Source organism: Electrona antarctica, assembly GCF_951216825.1.
Source record: "Electrona antarctica genome assembly, chromosome: 2".
NCBI lineage: Eukaryota > Metazoa > Chordata > Actinopteri > Myctophiformes > Myctophidae > Electrona > Electrona antarctica.
In genome coordinates, this window is record NC_136807.1 from 61,768,371 (window position 1) to 61,785,211 (window position 16,841).

General features: G+C 45.6%; 1 protein-coding gene across 1 annotated transcript; it reads right to left on the minus strand.

Moving 5' to 3' along the window:
* Window positions 1-1,412: 1,412 nt before the first annotated feature.
* LOC306913643 (uncharacterized protein) lies at window positions 1,413-14,479 on the minus strand. Its single transcript, XM_079490430.1, has 17 exons — window positions 14,132-14,479; window positions 13,895-13,975; window positions 13,759-13,812; window positions 13,277-13,396; window positions 13,057-13,185; window positions 12,717-12,857; window positions 12,513-12,606; window positions 12,345-12,412; window positions 12,139-12,228; window positions 11,914-12,045; window positions 11,161-11,214; window positions 10,110-10,205; window positions 9,889-9,945; window positions 9,426-9,545; window positions 8,857-8,910; window positions 6,672-6,806; window positions 1,413-6,510 (listed from the first exon to the last, which is right to left on the minus strand). The coding sequence occupies exons 1-17, from the start codon at window positions 14,222-14,224 to the stop codon at window positions 1,414-1,416; spliced, it is 6,615 nt and encodes a 2,204-aa protein (XP_079346556.1). The 5' UTR covers window positions 14,225-14,479; the 3' UTR covers window position 1,413.
* Between the last annotated feature and the right edge of the window lie 2,362 nt (window positions 14,480-16,841).

Sequence of the window (16,841 nt, forward strand, 5' to 3'; positions counted from 1 at the left end):
TCTGCCCGTTTGCAGTGGTTGTGACAATGTTGGCTATTGTTCCAAAGGTCCCGTTTACCATCCCATCTTCAACGTCTAGATTCCTGATGACCATGACTCGCGCTCCTTCAGCAGCTTGGAAGGTTGACGGCAACTCCCTCGAGTTGCCTCTGAAGGGACAGACCAGCGGCGTCATGTCTTCGGAGTTTCCGTACTTCCGATAATCTTGAGCTTGAATCGTGGAAATCTGGGTGCCAAGCTCGGTGATGACCACATCGTTGTGGGCATCGACCTCCTTGTTTGTCGCAAAGATATGAAGGACATCACGTGGGCAGTCTTTGCTTTCAGCCACAGCCTGTGCGAGCAGACAACTGTCGTGGGCACTCAGAGCATCCGCCTTCCCCTTTACTCTCAGCCTGTTCAAGAGTTCGGCGAAAATGAGATCATCTTTCTGACGCATGATCTCGGTAAGGTCGACCATCTGAAAATCTGCCCAGACACCTGGCACAGCCTCGTTGACAATGCAGAGCGCTTTGCTATTACCAACGGGTGGCAGCTGGTAGAAGTCTCCAACTGCGAGGACAGACATGCCACCAAAGGGTTTCCTGTTGCCCTTGATCTGCTGCAATCGCAAGTTGACAAAGTTAAAGAGCTCCTGGGAGACCATGGATATCTCATCAATGATCAAGATCTCGGCGTGGGCCAATACCCCTCTCACGTCGTCCAGTGCATTTCCAAGTGAAACATACTGTTCCTTCAAACTTCTCGGCAGCTTCAGCAAGGAGTGCAGGGTTCGTCCATTGATGTTGAAAGCCGCAGTGCCGGTAAACGCTGACAGCAGCACCAAGGGCTGGGTCATGTCTGCTTCGTTGCGATAACTGGGCAGTTGGCGGAGAATCTTGGTACCCTCCTGATAAATGCACTTGATGACATGGGATTTGCCACAGCCAGCACCCCCAGAGATGAAATAAAGAAAGGGCTCAGGGTCGTCACGCAAGACGCGCTTCAAACACCATTGACGCACGGTGTAGAAGATGGACGCTTGCGTTTCGTTGAGGCTCCGGTACATGCTCCTGACATAGTCCGGGCTCAATTCGGGAGCATCGATCACTGGCATCGCTTTACTGGCGTCGGGATGGACTTGGTATTCGGGAACCTCGTCTCGCTCTTGTCGCTCGTGGGGATCGCTGGGTTTCCGAAGGCTGATGCACTCCAAACGGTCGACCTCGACCTCTGGCGCAAAAGTGTTCCACGCATTGAAAACTGCTCCTTCTTCCGCAAGCGTGTCCAGTACCTGATCCACAATTCTCCCCCGCCCTTCATATAAGTCCTTGTTCTTATCCACAATCTCCTTCACACGGACGCGGAATCCAATCCTTGTCCTGGCAAGATCATGTTCGTAGAACTGCTCATACGTGGCATGGGTCTCGCCTTTCAGTCTGCTCTGTGTGGAAAGTACAGTTTCAGCATCCCTCTGTAGTACTTCTCCTTGTTTTTCTGCTCGGAGAATCGAGTGAAGCGAATAACGGCGACTCTTTCAAGGTTGGTCCTTTTCTGAACATACCCCATGTCGTTCTGCAGGGGCAGTGCGTTCTGCAATTTGCTTGTGCTGGCCAGAACCCTGTATTCGGACGCAAACTCAGCAAGACACATGTATTCGAACTCCGGCTCGTCTGGTCTGTTCAAGTACTTCTCGGGAATGCCTGACATCCACACATCTTCTGCGTCTGGGTCCATCTCCTTCAGTTTACTCATGGGCTGACTCATTCTCAGGCCATCCTCATCAGTCTGTAGGAAAATGACCTGACGCGTGCACTTTTTAAGCGGGAGACTGCATACACGCGCGACAGACTCCTGAGCGCTGACCTCTCTGTGCTGAACGTATGTGTGCATGATGTGCTTCATTTCATCCATTTCTTTGGCGTCCGGATTAGACTTGCGCGCGTCCGCAACGACTGCGCTGAGGAGCTCGGACATCTCGTGTTCCGGTTTCGCCACGTAAGCCATCATGTACTGGGCACAAGATGCATCATCTAGTATATACTGGATGTCCATGTTGGCGTCCCACACTCGCAGCAGATGGGGATTGTACGCATTTATCCAGCACTCATCAGGATGACGCCTCAGGTGAACTTGCGGTACAGTGCTAAGGTCAAAGACAAATTGCAGATACCGCCCCCGAGTAAGGTTGCATTTCTTGAGCAGTTCTGGCAAATCCCTGAATGAGGCTTCAGGGTCATTGAGCATGTCTCTCAGTGGTGCCAGCTTTTCCTTGGCCTCCTTTTGTTTCAATGTCTCTTTCCGCGAGCCTTTTCGCCTTTTGCCTTTAGCTTTCTGGCCACTGCCGCTGTTGTCTTTCTGACCGTCATCGTCATCATCTGAGGACAGGAGACGAGGAAGTGCGATGATAGTTTCGTCCATGGGTAGTTTGGGGAACCCAAATCGACAAGTCACATTTCCTTTCTTGCATGACCTGGAGTGGTTCCGGCTGTGAACTTGAACTTCAGACACGATTTTGTGGAGCTCGGGGTCTGCATACTGGTCAGGCATCCTGCAACTGACGTACTTGTTTATGAAGTCGTCAACACCAGGATCCTCAGCATCTGGTGCATTCTTGACCCAAACCATCATGTGTATGTGAGGGCTACCACGAGCCTGGAACTCCACGCGATAGAAGTAATCCTCCACTTTACCGACTGGATGTGCAGGCGACAGCAAAAAAGCGACGGCTGCGTCCACTCTCTTTTCAAACAATCGCATGAGAGTGACAGGGTTGCTCCGGAGAATGTCGCATTTTGCAACCCAGTCTAGCTCTGAGAAGTCCCCTTGTTCACCTTGTTGTGCTTTGATGGCCTTAATGACTTCTGGCCACCTCATCTCCGCGGCACTCAATGTGATGAACCAGTTGGGCTTTCCGAGCTGTCTGCACATAGCGTGGAGATCTTTAAGCGCTCTGCTCCAGAACGCCGGAGTGCCTCTGAGGGGCTGCATGAAGCGCGTCGCATCCCTGTTACGGACGAGCTTCACTACCTCGTTTTTGTCCTGAAGCATTTTGTTTGACAGCGTTCTTCCGTCCCTGGTATATCTTTTCCCCTTCCGCGTCTGGATGGACATGCTGTTGGTAGCCTGCTGCGTTTCTGTCACAAACTGTGCAAAGAAGAGGTAGGTTTGGTCGGTGGCAAAGCGGGTATCGACAGAAAGGAGCCTCGCATTGAAGTACCTACTTGGGGACAATTTGATGTCTCTGACCTCATCTAATGTATTCTCTCCGGTTGAGAACTGCACGGGAAAGGCCATGCTTTCAAGCTTGGGGACGGTGAAAATACCCACAGGTCTGTTTCCTTGGGCTGGAGCGATGCTGAATACCCCCTCACCGTACGATAGGATTTCCTGTGCGATGTCAGGAGGCTGCATGCAAGAGTCAAAGATCAGACCGGGTCTAAGTTCCTCCTGTTCGCTAGACTGCTGTTCGCTAGACGGCTGTTCACCTGTTGTGTCAGCAACAGGTGACACAGCCTCTTGCGCATCTTCCTCATCGACTGACAGTTCATCCTGGAGGCGGTCAAACGTGGCATTATCATTAATGACTATGTCACGGTATTCCGGATGAGTCACTTTCAGTTTCCTCAGTGCCGCCAGCACATCTGTCATGTTCACCGTGTGGAAGTGCTGATATCCCTTGTACTTGATGTTCCGCTTCAGCTTAACCTGCAACAGCTGGTCTTCATGTCTGGACCTCGGCAGAGCATTCACCGTGGCTTCCACTTCCGACGGTACACACACAACTGGACCATGCACTGCCCTTTGCCGTCCTTTCGGCAACGAAATAATTTTAGCAAAGGGTATGTACTTTGCGATTAGCTGCCTTTCCAGGTAATTCAACAGTTGCAGCTCTAGGGGAATGGGTGCTGGTTCCAGCTTATTAGCAGCTGCTATGCATGGCATCCTCCCTTTTGTTAGGTTGTCGTCACAGCTGTAGCAGATATACTCCTGTTTTCTCTCATTTGCAACGTCACACGGGGCTGAGCATTCACAGTCACATATGTGCACATACTTGGCTGTCAAGCAAGCAGTTACCAGGTGTGGGTTTAATTTGAGGTACTTTGCCCTGTTGCACCATAGGACCTGATTGCCGAACAAAACTCTGTGGCACACCGTACACACAAATGTAGGCCCTAATTTAATCCGTTCTCGGAATTTCGACATGTGAACTTTCATAAGAGCTTCCATTTCACGTAGAGACTGGCGGTTTGCAATATGTATGGATTTCCTCTTTAGTCTCATAGCACACTGCAACTTGTGGTGGATACGGAGTATAGTATCTGCTGCGAGTCTCTCCATCTTGTTCTTGGTGCACCGTTGTATATGGCGCCGCCTGAATTCAGCTTCATTGTGATATCTTTGATGGTGCTTCTGTTTGCGTGATTCACGGAAAACAGCATCGGTGCTCCATCTGTTGTTCTGCTTCTGTTTGTGTGATTCACGGAAAACAGCATCGGTGCTCCATCTGTTGTTTTTCTTCTGTTTGTGTGATTCACGGAAAACAGCATCGGTGCTCCATCTGTTGTTCTGCTTCCGTTTGTGTGATTCACGGAAAACAGCATCGGTGCTCCATCTGTTGTTCTGCTTCTTTTTGTGTGATTCACGAAAATCAGCATCAGTGCGCCATCTCTTTTTCCAATAGTTTTTCATGAAGGCTTTATGTGTTTCACGGAATCCAGCATCAGTGAGCCAGCGTGTGGTCCTGGATTCATTCTTGTACTCATGCTGTTTCTGCACAAGTTTCCGCTGATTCTTTATTCGCCTTGCTTTATTTAGTTTGGAAAGATGATATTCTGGAGTCTCACTGGAGCCGTGGTCAAAGAAGGGCACACTGTGAGGTGGTGCCGCTGGTGCCTCACTGGAGCCGTGGTCAAGGGAGGGCACACTGTGAGGTGGTGCCACTGGTGTCTGGTCAATTTCAAAGACAACAGGCAAGAGCTCATATGACGCATGAGTAGGACGGCCTTTGAGGACCAGGCGCAAGTGGCAGGCCAAGTCAGTCACGTTTTGGAAAGTCAACATAATTGCTTTTCCTCCAGATATTGGCATACCCCAGTCATTTCTTGAGTGTGAATCAAACAACCCGTAGCGTCCTGATCTGTCCCGAAACACTGCAAAGCATTCAGGATGAACCATCAACACTGCATGGGTGAGATCATTTGACAGGCACTGCAGCTGTTTGGCAAGGGAGTAATTCTTTCCTTTTGTTTTGTTCAAGGGACCAACTTTCAGGTCTGACATGTCCATGCGAACGGTGTAAACACTGTTCTCGCCGAAGACCCGATTTGGCAACTGCTCCATGGTCAAGAGATCTGACTGATGCGTATTGTCCAAATGCAGATGCTGTATTGTGTCTTCGTAGAGAACATCTCCCTGGACAAGCACTTTGTCAAGGCAGGCCGTGTCAAAACCAACTCCCTCATTGTGGTAGGCAAGAAAGGTGAGAGCCATGCAGGTGCACTGAGTGTTTGACCTCTCTGACTCAGGATTGGTGCGTATGTCACCTTGACACATAGTGGCACTCACCAATTGTGGCGCTCGCTGCAGACCCTGCTTTGCATGCCACCTGTTGCTCTGCACTGTTGGTACTGCTGCTCTAATTGTCACATTTGTTGACGGTGCAGGAGTCTTGCTGGAGACATGGTCGATTGCTGCAGTAGCTGGTGTGCTTGTCACACTTGTTGACGTTGCAGCAATCTCGCTGGAGCCATGGTCGATTGTTGCAGGAGCTTGCGCACGTGTCACATTTGTTGACGGTCCAGGAGCGTCGCTGGAGTGATGGTCAAATGAAACAGGCACAAACTCATACCGCGCTAAAGGAGAACGCTCTTTGAAAAGCATGTCAAAGTGGCGGACCAAACCACTCAGATCTTGGAACGTCAGTAGAATAGCTTTTCCTTCAGGCATCGGCAAACCTGTCGCAGATCTCGAATGGGAGTCAAAAACGCCATAACGTCCTGATGTGTCACGGAACACTGCAAAGCATTCGGGACTTACAATCAGGAAAGCACGGGTGACCTCTTGCGACAGGCACTTCAGTTCCTGCTCCAGAAACAGCATATCCTTAGGTATGTTAGTGTGGTGTTTGGCTGATGGGTTCACATAACCAACTTTCACATACCACATATTGACACTGTAGAAATTGCTCTCAACGACAACTTGTTTTGGCATCTCCTCTATGGTCAGATTCCTGAACGTAAGCTTTGCTTCATGGTTTTCCACAAAAAGGTGGCGTATATTGTCTTTGTAGAGATCATCTCCCTGATAAAGCACTTTGTCAAGGGAGGATGTGTCGAAACGCACTCCATCAGTGTGGAAAGCCAGAAAGGTGAGCGCCATGCAGGTGCACTGACTGTTCAACTTGCCTAGCCAAGGCTTATAGGGGTTGATGTAGGTTATGTCCGCTTGACAGATGCTTGCCCTCACTGACTGCACAGGCTGCTGACTCTGCCTCACCGCACTCTTCTCCCGACGTTCAACAGGGGACATCTGATGTAAGCAAGAGCACACAAACCGTTTCATCACCATTTGACATAGCGCCTCTTGGACAGTATAAACATTCTTAGATTTTACCAATTTATCTGGGTCAGAAAGGGAGAGAAACTTTTTAAAACGCTTCAATGTCAACATAAACATTGCATCCAAATTACCTCGCTGCCACGTGGAATAGCTGGGCGACCCACATAGCTGGAAACATGGGATCGGACGGCAGCATCCATCGCATCTGAGAAGTCACGGGGAAAAGACACAGGATCTGGTCGGATGGAACACTCAGCCAAGTCCACCTGTGGAGCAAAGTACGTCAAATCATACACATCAATGATAATGGTAATATAATATTGGCTGCATGTTAGCATGCATGTTAGCATGTTGACATACTAATTCTAACATGCTGATGCTAACATGCTAATGCTAACATGCCAAGGCAAAAATTATAATGCTAACATGCTAACATGATAATGCTAACATGTGCTAATGTGCTAACATGCTAATGTTAACATGCTAATGCTAACATGCTAGTGCTAACATGCCAATGCTAACATGCCAATGCTAACATGCTAACATTAACATGCAAACATGCTAATGCTAACATGCTAACATGCTAGCATGCTAACATACTATCTAACATGCTAACATGGTAACATGCTAGTGCTAACATGCTAGTGCTATCATGCTAACATGCTAGTGCTATCATGCTAACATGCTAATGCTAACATGCTAATGCCAACATGCTAACATGCTAGCATGATAATGCTAACATAATAATGCTAACATGCTAATGCTAGCATGCATGATAACATGCTAGTGCTAACATGCATGCTAACATGCTAATGCTAGCATGCATGATAACATGCTAGTGCTAACATGCTAGTGCTAACATGCTAATGATAACGTGCATGATAACATGCTAGTGCTAACATGCTAGTGCTAACATGCTAATGCTAACATGCTAATGCTAACATGCTAATGTGCTAATGTGCTAACATGCTAATGCTAACATGCTAATGCCAACATGTGCTAATGTGCTAACATGCTAATGCTAACATGCTAATGCCAACATGCTAACATGCTAGCATGATCATGCTAACATAATAATGCTAACATGCTAATGCTAACATGCTAGTGCTAACATGCTAATGCTAACATGCTAATGCTAAATGCTAATGCTAACATGCTAATGCTAAATGCTAATGCTAACATGCGTTAATGTGCTAACATGCTAATGCTAACATGTGCTAACGTGCTAATGCTAACATGCTAATGTGCTAATGCTAACATGCTAATGCTAACATGCTAGTGCTAGCATGCTAACATGCTAGTGCTATCATGCTAACATGCTAATGCTAACATGCTAATGCCAACATGCTAGCATGATAATGCTAACATAATAATGCTAACATGCTAATGCTAACATGCTAATGCCAACATGCTAATGCCAACATGCTAGCATGATAATACTAACATAATAATGCTAACATGCTAATGCTAACATGCTAATGCCAACATGCTAACATGCTAGCATGATAATGCTAACATAATAATGCTAACATGCTAATGCTAACATGCTAGTGCTAACATGTGCTAATGTGCTAACATGCTAATGCTAACATGTGCTAACGTGCTAATGTTAACATGCTAATGCTAAATGCTAATGCTAACATGCTAACATGCTAACAAGCTAATGCTAACATGTTAACATGCTAATGCTAACATGTGCTAATGTGCTAACATGCTAATGCTAACATGTGCTAACGTGCTAATGCTAACATGCTAACATGCTAACATGCTAGTGCCAACATGCTAATGCTAACATGCCAATGCTAACATGCTAACAAGCTAATGTGCCAACATGTGCTAATGTGCCAACATGTTAATGCTAACATGCTAATGCTAACATCCCAACATGCTAGCATGCTAGCATTCTAACATGAAGACAGAGGGGGCGGGGCTTAAGCAAAAAGTACAGCTCATTCCCATTGGTGGTTATAGCTGTGTAAAGGCCAGCCAATAGGAATACAGAGGGGGCGGGGCTTAAGCAAGTAGAGCTCCGTTCCTATTGGTGGTCTACATCTATGGACCAAATTGCGAGGCTGTAGCATGTTGCAAACCAAAGTTATGGCTCTGTAAAGGCCGGCCAATAGGAAGACAGAGTGCGTGCATGTGTGTGCACGCACATAAGAGTGTGTGAGAGGTGGTCAACTTGACCTTGAATCATTAACAAAGTATAATTTTCACCTGGGCTACTCTATGCAAACGCAACAACTGATTAGAGTGCCACTCACTTCAGACAAGTGTGATTTTGTTTTTACATAACTATGATAAAACATGACAAACCTGCTGCTCCCGAACGAGCCCCCTTGTAGTAGACTGCACACTAGGCTGGCTCGTCTGTAATGAGAAATAAGACATGCAGTTTGATGTATAAAAGTAAATAACTAAATAAAAATATATGTTGTTCAGACATACTAACAGAACGACAGGCATTAGTCCCACAACATGCGTTGTCGATTGCAACTAACCCGTGGCTACTGACATGCGTGGTAGGTAAAAACTAACATGTATCAGGTTAAAAATGTGTCTGCACCTTTGTTAAATTGACACGCACACACTCCTCTCTCTCTCTCCCTAATTAATTAGTCTCATGTCCTGCAGCTGCGTCTAGTTTCTCCTGGCGGATCCTGCCTGGAGCTGCCTATGCCATAGAAAGCATAGATGAGTTCCAGTCTAGGTTAAAACTAACCCGTGGCCCCCGACATGCGTGGCAGGTTCAAACTAACCCGTGGCTTCCTGTGAGGTTAGGTTTAGGGGTTGGGGTAGGGTCGTCAGACTTATGCCTGTCGGGCTGTTAGTACGTCGGACCAAACACATGCAACCGTCACAGTTACAGGTTACAAACTCCTTACTGTGGCAACAGGTGAACGAGCTGGTCTGCTGATCTGACGGCTGACAATAACTCTCGGAGACACGCTTCTGACGGGCAGTGGTGTCACTGGAGAGGTGGAGGGCGATGGCCTACGACTGACCTGTAATACAAACGGAGCTAATGATGCAGGTGTAGTTTCAGACTCATTTAGCATTTGCAGATTGTGGAATAGTTGTAATACACATACACATAATACATACACATACACATAATAGTTGTAATACACGACACTAGCTAAAAAGCAACACAACCATTGAAGACAAAAGTGAGGACGCATATTGTGATTGGCCATAATGACATGATGAATGATGATGGATGATTAGAGCGCCCTTCACTTCACAGAAGTGAGATTTTGTGTTTGTTGAACTATGATACAACAATGATAAAACATGACTGTGGCTAAAACTAAACAGTGTCGGAGTTACAGGTTACAAACTCCTTACCGTGGCAACGGGTGAATGAGGCACTCTCACCTCGCGGTGTGATGTCCTAGGACTGACCTGTGTATACAAACAGAACTAATGATGCATAGTCAAACATTGTCCAATACATTTATAATGTCAAACAGTGGACACTGCAAACCCTGTGTGTACCTTTTACTTATTTAGATGAGTGTACATTAAAACACAGACGCAAAACAATGTAAACTTTTCAATGAAATTACCTTTCCACCTGATGGAGCAGCCACATTCATTGCATCCAAGATGCTAGGGCTAAACCAGACAGGGTTGAGTGGGATGGAACTCTCTGGCAAGTCCACCTGTGGATGAAAAGAGAAAGGAAATGTGACCATGCATTAAATCATACACCGCAATAATACTGTTGTCAAATGGAAACCTTCTATGTCAAAGAAAACCTATTTCTGAATACATGGAAATCTGTGTTGCAACAGGTCCAACGTAGTGGTTGTCACAACCTATTTCTAATACACTCCATTGGTTAACCCATTTTGGGGAGGAACCCCTTTTGGTGTTAGCATTATGTTATGCTTTAGCTATTGAAAAATAGCAGCTCTACAAGCTCATAGCGCTATGAGCTTGTAGGTCTGCTATTTTTGGAAAATCGAAGAACGACTTTTTCAGAAAACTGTCAGGATGTAGAAGACACTTTTAGAATCTGATCTCAGGTCACAATGGGTTAAACACATGCATACAGGGATTAAAGCAAGGTTGGTGTGATATGGCCTGTTGCACATTGGCACATTGTCAACCCAAGCGTTTCAATTCCATGGTGGCTTGCAACTACATGTGTCTACTTGCAATCATTTGGTTGCAAGGCGTTGCCTGGCGACCCATTGGTGTGGTTTGGAGTTTAGGATTAGATCAACCCTCCAGCCTTTAATTAAACACTAGACTACATCTGTGTAACATTTGTGCTTTGGCTATTCAAAAATAGCAGATCTACAAGCTCATATTGTCTTACATCTGTGACACCGTACGAGCTTGCAGCTCTTTTCCCACTCATCTCAACTGGTTATAGTACCGAGTCGTACATATCAAGGCAGGAATCACACCTGCTTTAATGAGGTACTGTGGTCAGGTATTGTTGATCAATGTTAAGATAAGGAAACCTTTGGAACATTCAGTACGTAAGTAAGTGTGTACTGCCAACACAGGCAGATACAGTATTGTTCATCATGGGGTGTGCCCACTGAACTGGGCAGGTCTTCCCCACCATAAAACAATACAGGGTTTCAGTGGTTAAAGATGACAAACCTGCTGCTGCTGCTGCTGCTGCTGCTGCGACCAAGGAACGGTAGGCTGGTTGGTCTGAAAGGAGAAATGCAGGTTGATGAGCACAAAGTAAACTAGAACTGCACTCTGTCGAGTGCCTACTTGCTTGTTGCACACAAGTAAGTGCGCAAGCAGAGCGCAAGTACTGTCGACCGCTGGTGACTTATATGTCGATCAGTGTCGGGTGGATTAAAGGAAATGCCTCTATGTATATGTAATTTGTAAGTTGATTAGCGTTATACTGTGGTTACTTGCCCCGTTTGATGCGTATGTATCGTAGCAGCATATGACGTCAGGGTATAACTAGCTCTCAATGATGACGTAATAAAGATGTGGATTAAAGGACCCAATGCCAGGGTGTAATTGGTTTTTGATGTTGACGATATGTTTTAGTGTCGGGAGGATTAAAGGTAATGCCCCTATGTATACATGTATGTAATCTGACACCACTGCCATATCAAGCACAAGTAGTCATTACGTCATACGCTGGCACGGCGCATACATATCAAATGGCGACATACGCATCGAAGCACTGGACTAAAACTATTACTTGTGCGCTCTGCTTGTGCAAGTAACTAATATGATAACAGAGTATCCCTTGTCACAAACCAATAAGGGGCAGCAGTGACTCAGGGATACAGTAGCTAGTTAATGTCAAAGTGTCCTTGAGCAAGACTCTGAAATGCTCCATTTACGATATTTACCATGAAGCAGTGACACGATTCGACTACTTACAGCAGCAGCTGAGCGGGGTACGTGCACTTCTTTGCTGACAAGAGACCTGGGATACACGCTTCTGACAGGTGCTGGTGGCAACACAGCTACAGACTTGCGTTGTGGGCAAGGTGATGTCCTCCTAGCACTGGCCTGTGCATAGAAACAGAGGAAAACGTTTACAGGCTGGAAAATAGGAACTCCGCCATCTTAGATTTTACTCATTCAGATTTAAAATGCTCGGACCTGGTCTGCTCTCAGCTGCAGTTGTTCGTGAACAGCAGACGACAGCAGCTGTGCAAGGATTGGCATACCACCGTCATCGCTCAAGTGTACCTGACAGACATAAGACACATTCAGATAAATATTTCAATTACCCTCTATCTGATATGAATTTTTGCATTCATATGATCGGCAAATAATGCAGATTCTCCACATGACATTCCACTTACGTTGTCTCTGCACCACAAGTCCAGTTGTGTGAGCGGGAATGCCTCTACTGCACTGATGTAACGGACACCTTTTAAATAAAATAAACATGATGTAGTAATCATAATACAGTATTGCATGGATCAGCGTAAACAGACATAAGCGGTTGGGTATGCATTCTTATTATTTACCGCAGAAGGCCGCCGTGCGCTGGAATTCCTGACGCAAACACATTTCCTGTTCAACGTCCACATTCAGACGGGGAGGGAAGTCCAGAACACAGACCTGATAAAAAAAAAAAAAGGCTTCTTCCTAAAAAACTACACCTTTGAGGCATTACAGTACATACTGAAACATAAAAAAATAGAAAGAGAAATGACTAAGAATTAACTTACATTGTCCCAGCGAGCAAGTGCGGTGACCAAGAGCTTTCGAAATTCCTCCCCCGCTTGTGAGAACGTTTTACCAGCAATGTCGTTGCTGGTTGCGAGAATGCAAACGACATCCGGAATGTGTGGAATCTTAGCGGATTTCACCTGTGGTGGAAGAAATCATAGAACATTGTGGTATTTATTAATTGAATGTAGCCTACGGAACTTGATTAACCCCTGATTATCACCTGTTCTTCCATGACAAACTCATTACAGACTGCCGACTCATGCAAACCAATTTCAAACATGCCGAATGTGTATCAGTCAACTATAGAATAGAGATATTGAGAATGCTATAACACACCTCAGCCTCCAGGTGCTTTGCCCTCGCACCAGGGAAGGACATGATGCCAAAGCATATGTCACTGTCTGGCATGGTCACGTATCCATCTACGATGGCTCGCAGATGTGAGTCACCAACAAGAAGTGCAAACTTTCAACAAAGGAAAAACAAAATCAATGTTTCATTGTGTCAACATTCACATTTACTCATCAAGACTTAACACATGAGCAAAGAAAGATACCTTCTTCTTTGACAACTCGGCTGGGATACGAGACTTGGCCTGTTTTCCCGCGTGCACGTGGGACTCTGGCCAATGCTGCTTTGCTGTGTTATGCCGCCTGCCTGTACCAGTGACCTGTAGCTAAAAATTTTATGGAAACAACAAAGTATGAAATCAATGCAGCACAATGCATATATTTCAATATCGATACATTCATATCGCATTGTTCTACAGCCAAAACAATAGCCCAACATATTTGATTACCCCAAATCACATTGTTGGTATAGAATTGTGGCTCATTATACACAAAATGTGTGCGTGTGTGTGTGTGTGTCAGACACACACACACACACACACACACACACACACACACACACACACACACACACACACACACACACACACACACACACACACACACACACACACACACACACACACACACACACACACACACACACACACACAGACAATTGTGGAAAAATATACTATATATTATATACCTGTTCAGCCATGGTATCCTGTCTGGCTAGGGCAGAGAGGTTCAGCTTGGCCATCTGTGTGATTACAGATCAAGTTAGTCAACAGAAGATTTGCATTACAGTACAATCCCCACAGAAGTCAGTGCATTGATTGTACCTTCTGCGCCGGTGACGAACACGGTGAAGTCTTCCCCACATCCCCCCGCAGAACAGCTGGCGCAGGTGGTGACTTAGCCTTCTAAGAAATAAGACCAATAGAACTCAGGCATGAAGTGACAAGACAGAGAAATTAGATCATATAAGACCTTAATTGAACCCACAGGGGAAATTGTAGTTATGCACCCAACGTGGTTAGTGAAAGACTACATCTCACTGAGACGTGCTCAATACATACCTGACCAGGGGATGTGCCGAGCTGTGCTACTCGCTTCTCCTGCTTCTCCACTTCTCGCTGGTGAGCAGCCCTCTGACGCTTGGTAAGTGGCATGCCGTCAGATTCTGCTTCCTGTTGGAAAGAGAGAAACAGACAGACAGACAGACAGACAGACAGAGAGACAGGGGGAGAGAGAAAGAGAGAGAGACAGACAGACAGACAGACAGACAGACAGACAGACAGACAGACAGACAGACAGACAGACAGACAGACAGACAGACAGACAGACAGACAGACAGACAGACAGACAGACAGACAGACAGACAGACAGACAGACAGACAGACTGTGTGTGTGTGTGTGTGTGTGTGTGTGTGTGTGAGTGAGTGAGTGAGTGAGTGAGTGAGTGAGTGAGTGAGTGAGTGAGTGAGTGGCCGAGTGAGTGAGAGACTGAGTGAGTGAGTGAGTGAGTGAGTGAGTGAGTGAGTGAGTTACCGCACACCACCACAGCAGCTGCAGGAGGAAGGAAACCAAACCAAACATTAAAATATTGCATTAATTAAGCAGTCTGCCACACTGCCAAGTCTCAATAAAGTTATTGTGTTTTCAGAATGTTTTATGTTTTACTACATACTATACAAGAAAGGGGCTTTTCGCCTGTATGAGTCATCATGTGTGATTGTATGACTTGTGCTAACAAAGCCTTTACTACAAACACTACAAGAAAAGGGCTTTTCCCCTGTCTGAGTCACTGTGTGACTCTTCAGCTCTTGCTTTAAATCTAAAATCTTTGCCACACAGTGTACAGCTTAAACTTGTATTTGTTTCTGTGTGACCCCTAATGAAGTGAGTGGAGTGTGTGGTTATACCATTGTACATAGTTATACCATTGCTGAACATAGTTTAAATATGTACCTGAGGGGGCTTTAGAATAGTGGTGCTGCAACCGATCCGATATTATATCGCACACGTACAGAGCACAGCACAGTAACTATAACAATACATGTAGCCTATACTTGCACCGCTCATTTCACACAGGTGTGATTTTTCTACTCAGTCAACCTGTCTTGAAACGTAAAAACCACCAAGGGAGGTTTTAAAAGAAGAACAGAAATGTGAAAATAGCAGATAACCCATGTAGAGCTAAGGCCGATTTAAAAGCATATGTCACTGTCTGGCGCCCTACCAGGAGCAAAGATTTAGCCAGATCAGTGTAGTGTCTCAGTAAACTATAGGATCATAGAATGCAGAGAGACAGTAAACTATAGGATCATAGAATGCAGAGAGACAGTAAACTATAGGATCATAGAATGCAGAGAGACAGTTTAGCGTCTCAGTAAACTATAGGATCATAGAATGCAGAGAGACAGTGTAGCGTCTCAGTAAACTATAGGATCATAGAATGCAGAGACAGTGTAGTGTCTCAGTAAACTATTCAGTATTTTGGCTGTGACGTGAGCGCCCCCTCCTGAGATACTTCCGGGTCCTACTTTTGTGTCCCCATAGAGTTATACTGTGACGCTCCGTCGGACTAAATCTGAGACGAAAACAACCACGAAAGTCTCATTTTACCGCTTTCCTCGCAACAACAAAGCTGCGCTGCTCTCCCAAATCTGGCTGTGACAGGCCGTCTGCCCCACACGGAATACTATCGCCATTTTATTTCATTGTGTCAACTAAATCCTCATTAATGCAAACTAGATTCAACATACTCAAGCCTGCAAACATTCTAAATATGCCCCCGAAATATTTTACTGAGCAAATGGACTGTTACCACCTTCAATAATAATGATAATAATAGTCTTTATTGTCTCCACATCATATTTTTTTTTGTCATGGAAACTTGTACAAAACATTAATAATTCTACTCGAGTTGGAAGCATTAAGACCCATTTTAACCCTCAATGGCTTCCTTTCTGAAAAAGATTAACGCATTTAGATATTCTATTTACAATGAGATGCGGACGGGAGCTGGTGCCACTTGGACCCGGACGTAACGTAGCACTACAAAATGACGTCGGACTTAAATACTGAATAGGATCATAGCATGCAGAGAGACAGTAAACTATAGGATCATAGAATGCAGAGAGACAGTAAACTATAGGATCATAGAAAGCAGAGAGACAGTGAGTCAGTACACACACACACACACACACACACACACACACACACACACACACACACACACACACACACACACACACACACACACACACACACACACACACACACACACACACACACACACACACACACACACACACACACACACACACACACACACACCCTACCAGGAGCAAAGATTTAGCCAGATCAGTGTAGTGTCTCAGTAAACTATAGGATCATAGAATGCAGAGAGACAGTAAACTATAGGATCATAGAATGCAGAGAGACAGTAAACTATAGGATCATAGAATGCAGAGAGACAGTTTAGCGTCTCAGTAAACTATAGGATCATAGAATGCCGAGACAGTGTAGTGTCTCAGTAAACACACACACAGCCCCCCCCCCCCCCCACCCTACCAGGAGCAAAGATTTAGCCAGATCAGTGTAGTGTCTCAGTAAACTATAGGATCATAGAATGCAGAGAGACAGTAAACTATAGGATCATAGAATGCAGAGAGACAGTAAACTATAGGATCATAGAATGCAGAGAGACAGTGTAGCGTCTCAGTAAACAAACACACACAGCCCCCCCCCCCCCCCCCCCCACGGTACCAGGAGCAAAGATTT